We start from the raw sequence: 5,000 nt of genomic DNA on the forward strand, positions 1-5,000 counted from the left end.
GTAAGCACCCTAACCACTGGGCCACACTGCCTCCTACCTGCCTGCCTCCTACCTGCCCCCTACGTTACAGATGAACGGGGATACATGTATTAAACAATTGTGTGCGTGACCAGAAACGATTTTTTTGTGTTTTTGTTGCACGCAATATGACTCGGTGACACATCTAACCGGGCTAATATTCTCCCCGGTGTTGTTAAGAAGTTTTAAAAACCAGTTTTAAAAACCATCGCTGAAACTCTTGAACCATCCGCCTAATGGTTTTGATTGGAATCAAAACTGTTAACAACAGTTTTGGGTTAGCCTTTACCAAATACCGAAAAACTAATCTACGATAATACTTAACCTATAATTGGGTTGTGAAATGTGGACTTTGGACTTTGGACTTTGGACTTCGTACTGCAAAACTGAACCGAAATTACAAAGAATGGCATCGTGGGCCAGCGGGCACCGTCGGGATTTCCAATACCTGTCTACTCTAATTAAAAAAGCTTGAAAAACCTAAAGCGCAATAGCACTCTGTATCAATTAAAACACTGAATGATGAGTTGAGGAAGTGGGTGGTGTGGGGGAAATAAGAAATTAGAATTTTCGTCACTGTTACCTCTGAATCGACGGTATTTCGTAAAGGTTGGCCGAACAATCATCTGCTATGAAATCCTTGTAGCATAAACAAGAGCCGTTTACACATTTTCCGTTAAATGAGCAGTCATTGGGGCAAAGTGATTCCGTAATTTCCTCCACCAAAGCAGATCCAGCTGAACCGTCTGCATCACCACTACTCGAATTTGTGGAATTTGCGGCTCTTGACAAATCTAAAGCCGCCAAATTTCCGCATTGGTCCGTCAATGCAACAACACCTCCACTTACATAGGAGTAGTCGCCAGTGTACTGATTTCAACAAAGCAAAATACAAACAAAAATGCTGTAATCAGCTTTCGAGAAACGTAAATCTTCACATAAACATCGGAGAGATAAGGCCAAAATGCTCCAGGCAAGATCATTGATTTGCAAAACCGAAAGACAAGGCAACAGCTTTCTTTTTTCAGTTTTATTATAGGAGTTAGTCAAAAAGGAAGAGGAGGGGGGGGGGAGGGGCGGAGATGCTCGTGGGAAAGTTTGAATTAAACACCTAAAGGAGACCAATCTGGGCGTGGCACAGGCTTCTTTGACCTTAAGAGAGACCAGTGATGGCGTTTTGTCTAGAACACCCTAAGTGAGACCAAATTCCGAAAGCGAGACGACGAGCATTCCCGCTCCTTTTATATGCGAGGTTCCCCCGGGGGGAGTCGGTCAAATTATAGGGTTAATTTCTATAGAAGAACGTACTTTTATCAAACGAGTTGATGACGGTAAATTAAGCAGCGTAAGAAAGATTATGTGAGCTGACGTTTCGACCGTTAGCCCTTCGTCATTCAGTCAGCCAGTCGTTCATGTGTGCATTCTTTACGGTTGAAACTCTCGAAACCCTTCGTCATTCAGTCAGCCACTCGTTCATAAGTGCTTTCTTTACAGTTAAATCTCTCGAAGCCCCTTCATCATTCAGTCAGCCACTCGTTCAAACTCTCGATGACCTTTGTCATTCAGTCAGCTAGACATTGCAGACATTTCAAATATCGTTGATTAGTTGTTTTGAAACCGGAATGATCTCAAATTAAAGCCTTCTTGCTGCCGGTAAATTTACAATCTCGCTAGCTATAGGTGTAGATGTGCCTTCATGCCTTAAGATATGCAAGTTCTTCAGTGTTGTTGTTGTTTTATGCGACATTCAATCTTGGCCCAGGTCACCGTTCTCAACAATCTTACTCACCTCAACATCCATAGAGCACACATCAACTAAGGCCTGCAGGTCAACTCCAACCTTGGCACAAAGTTTGCCAACTTTAGTCTCTGATATTCTCTTTGCACAGTAATAAGTTGCATTTTCTTTTGAAAATTTCTCAGCCTCTCTTCTCCCGCGTATGCGCACGGCGGCTGTTCGCTTGAATAACACAAAATCTTCGTCTGTTGGGTCATCAGAAAATTGAATATCCCTTTTTTGTCGATCGCACAGGAACATAGGTGATAACTTTTCCTTTTTCACGGTAGGAAAAGCATAGTGAAAGGCGTTTTGGCATTCCGTAGGACCTTCAGTCTCACTTTTGTTGCATAGGCAAGCAACGGAATAAGCCACTTGTTTATCATCTACACGCGGTGGAAGAACATCAAAGTAACTTTGATCATGTAACAACCTATTGAAAGAAAAACCAAAACAAATTAATTTCAGTGAGATGGGTTACTAGCCGCCTAAAGCTTGGTTGCGGACGGCTTTTCTCTTTCTAGTAAGAATGGAAACACCGCAACTATGAATTGAACAACAGTGCCTTGGGAAGATAATTTTGGTGATGCAAAAGACCGGAAATATAAGCGGTATGAGTTACTGATAAATGCTTGCACAGGGGCTGGCTGGAGTCCAGAGTATTATCACCTTGCTGATGGTTGCCGGGGTTAAGCATGAACAGTTCCAGGAGGAAACTATTTTGTCAAAGTCATTAATTACATAAACTACGATATCAGTCGTAAAGTAAACCAAAACATAAATGGGATGTAGAGCAGCAAAATCCAAAACATGCAAATAAACATTTCAACAGGGATAATGGAATCAGTACCTTAAATTCTCGCCGTAAGTACGATAGTCTTGACCGGCTTGAGGGAATAAGCACAGGCCAGATTCCTGAGTTGGAACATTGGCCCTTGGCGTGTAAAGACGAACATCCAATCCCCAAGAGAACCTGTCTATACCAACTTTCGTTCCTGAAGGAAACAAAACCTACGAATGCAAAGATGGATTTCAAACTTAGCGCGTTGTCTAAATTAAGGTGACGTAAACCGTGATCCCAAAGTGTTTAAATGGAATACAAGCAAATAAGAGAAAACCATGCATTTGTCATATTATATTTGTATAGGTAATCACATGATTTCAAGTGCAATGAGTAATAAATAAGCACGAGTAAATTTCTTCGAAGACGACCAATTTGTAGTCTTTAAAAAAAATTACAAGTGCTTATTTATTCCAAATTGCACGAGAAAAATCATGTGATTACTTATTAAAAAGCTATACGTGAGAAAATTCGAGATTAGCCTGTGAGAAGGCTCTCTCTCTGCGGCGGGAGAGAAAGAGAGGGTGGGTACTTGGTGTATTTTTATTCCATTGTTTTAAATTTTTTTAAACAAGGTAAAACCTTCAGTAATTATGCAATAACCCTAAACTAACCCTAACGCTAACCCTAACTCTAACCCTAATCCTAACCCTGAAGGTTTTACCGTGTTTAGATAATTTTAAACAATAGATAACCACTAAATGACAAATACACCACGAATTTTACGAACAGAGCCTGCACTCATCCCTCTGAATTTTAAATGCCGCCTCCTGATGTCACGCTGAGCGAGCTGTCAAAAATTAGCCAATCAGCGCACACCCGAAGTAAACAGTAAGCCACGCGATGTGTTAATACTGGGTTGCCGTATGGTAATCCCAGTCGGAAAATGGGTAGATTTTCCGTTTTATTACTGGGTTGCCGTATGGCAATCCCAGTCGGAAAATGGGTAGATTTTTCCGTTTTATTTTTTTTATTTTCCGTGTCGGTAAAAGTCTTGCCTGTCACTCCCCTGGTAAGTGGTGTCTTTGTGCATAGAGCCTTCTGCGCGTATTTTCTTAGGATCGAGAGGGTAGTGGAAATGCGTAGATTTCTCTGGTGGACACAGGAGAATCATTAACTTAGCCAGCAATGGCGTCGAAAGTCATGTAACGCGAATGGCGTTTTAGTGGATCCTTAAATAAAATATACCCTTATGGAGCTCAATAATGGAAAGTCAGTTGCATAAACTAAGCAGGCGGTGAAAAACCACATTGGGGATTTTTTGTCGATTTCGATGTAGTCACGAAATCGAGGCTCTTCTTGCCGCCACATGCGGATAGCCCTGGGGACTAGGTTAAAATCCCAATTCAAGATGGCGGCCAGCTCTCTAAACAATGCCCTGACCAAGGAAATATCAAAAGAAATAGATGAGTTTTACAGAAAACTCGAGATGAAATATTATAGTGGTATTCAAAGGGAAGATGTTCCACAAAAGCTGGCAGTGGAAGACCTATTTAAGGAGCTTGCGATACTTAAGGAGCAAACTATGAAGTCGCACTCGGAGGCAAATTTGAGGGAAAAGTTGAAATTCAAGAAGTGTGACTTACACCACATGGCATGCAGTGAAATAAGCTACTGGAAAAAGACATTGATGCGAAGACAATTCTTAACAGCAAAGCATTCGCACCCGTGGGTCATTGAGTTTACTTCGCGACTTCAGAAGGATATTTTCAAGCACATTTTTAATATAATTACAAGCACATCAAACTTCGGTGTACAGACTCGTCCTGGACGCACAACTAAAGAGCAGATTGTAGAGGTTACAAGCAAGCCGAAGCTTCAACAGATGTTGCGTTTTTGCTTGGGCAATGAAGAGACCAGTTTGAAGCGGGAATTCCCAGGAAAGGGAAAGACAGACATTATTATTGACAGAGAGAAACCCTTCACTGTTACTTACAACTCTGGAAATGAAGTTGTAAAAGTGTGTTGTCATTATGGAGCATGGAATAATGATAATGTTCCTCAATTTATCTGATATTGTTGCTGAAGGGATGTTCAGGAACTGTTTGTCGTGGTGTGTCTGTGTGTGTTGGGGTGTGGGGGGTATTTGACTAATGCCAGTTGTATATCTCCCTGTAGGCCGCATAAGGGAGTGGCCTCCCCCCCCCCCCCCCCATTCCCTTAAGACTCTTATATGCTGAATCCAAAAAGACCCTAGCTATCTAGGAAACTGTTGTGATGGTTAATAACTAAGTTTTTGTTGTAGTTATTGAATTACACCAGCCTGTGAATACAGCCACTTGTCATTGCTCTGCTGCTGGATGCATTGTCTTGTTTAATGCTCCAGAGGTGGAGCGATGACAGGTTGTTAGTGATACACATTGT

General features: G+C 41.7%; 1 protein-coding gene across 4 annotated transcripts in view; it reads right to left on the minus strand.

The window, feature by feature from the left end:
- LOC137991966 (von Willebrand factor D and EGF domain-containing protein-like) overlaps window positions 1–5,000 on the minus strand; it is a 109,958-nt gene that overhangs the window by 57,935 nt on the left and 47,023 nt on the right. For all 4 annotated transcript variants that reach the window (XM_068836984.1, XM_068836981.1, XM_068836985.1 and 1 more), the window contains exons 9-11: window positions 2,646–2,806; window positions 1,808–2,228; window positions 602–888 (exon numbers count right to left, since the gene is read on the minus strand). In XM_068836984.1, the coding sequence (XP_068693085.1) occupies window positions 602–888; window positions 1,808–2,228; window positions 2,646–2,806 (869 nt within the window). The remainder of the gene's footprint in view (window positions 1–601; window positions 889–1,807; window positions 2,229–2,645; window positions 2,807–5,000) is intronic.

This window comes from Montipora foliosa, chromosome 2 (genome assembly GCF_036669935.1).
Source record: "Montipora foliosa isolate CH-2021 chromosome 2, ASM3666993v2, whole genome shotgun sequence".
Lineage (NCBI taxonomy): Eukaryota > Metazoa > Cnidaria > Anthozoa > Scleractinia > Acroporidae > Montipora > Montipora foliosa.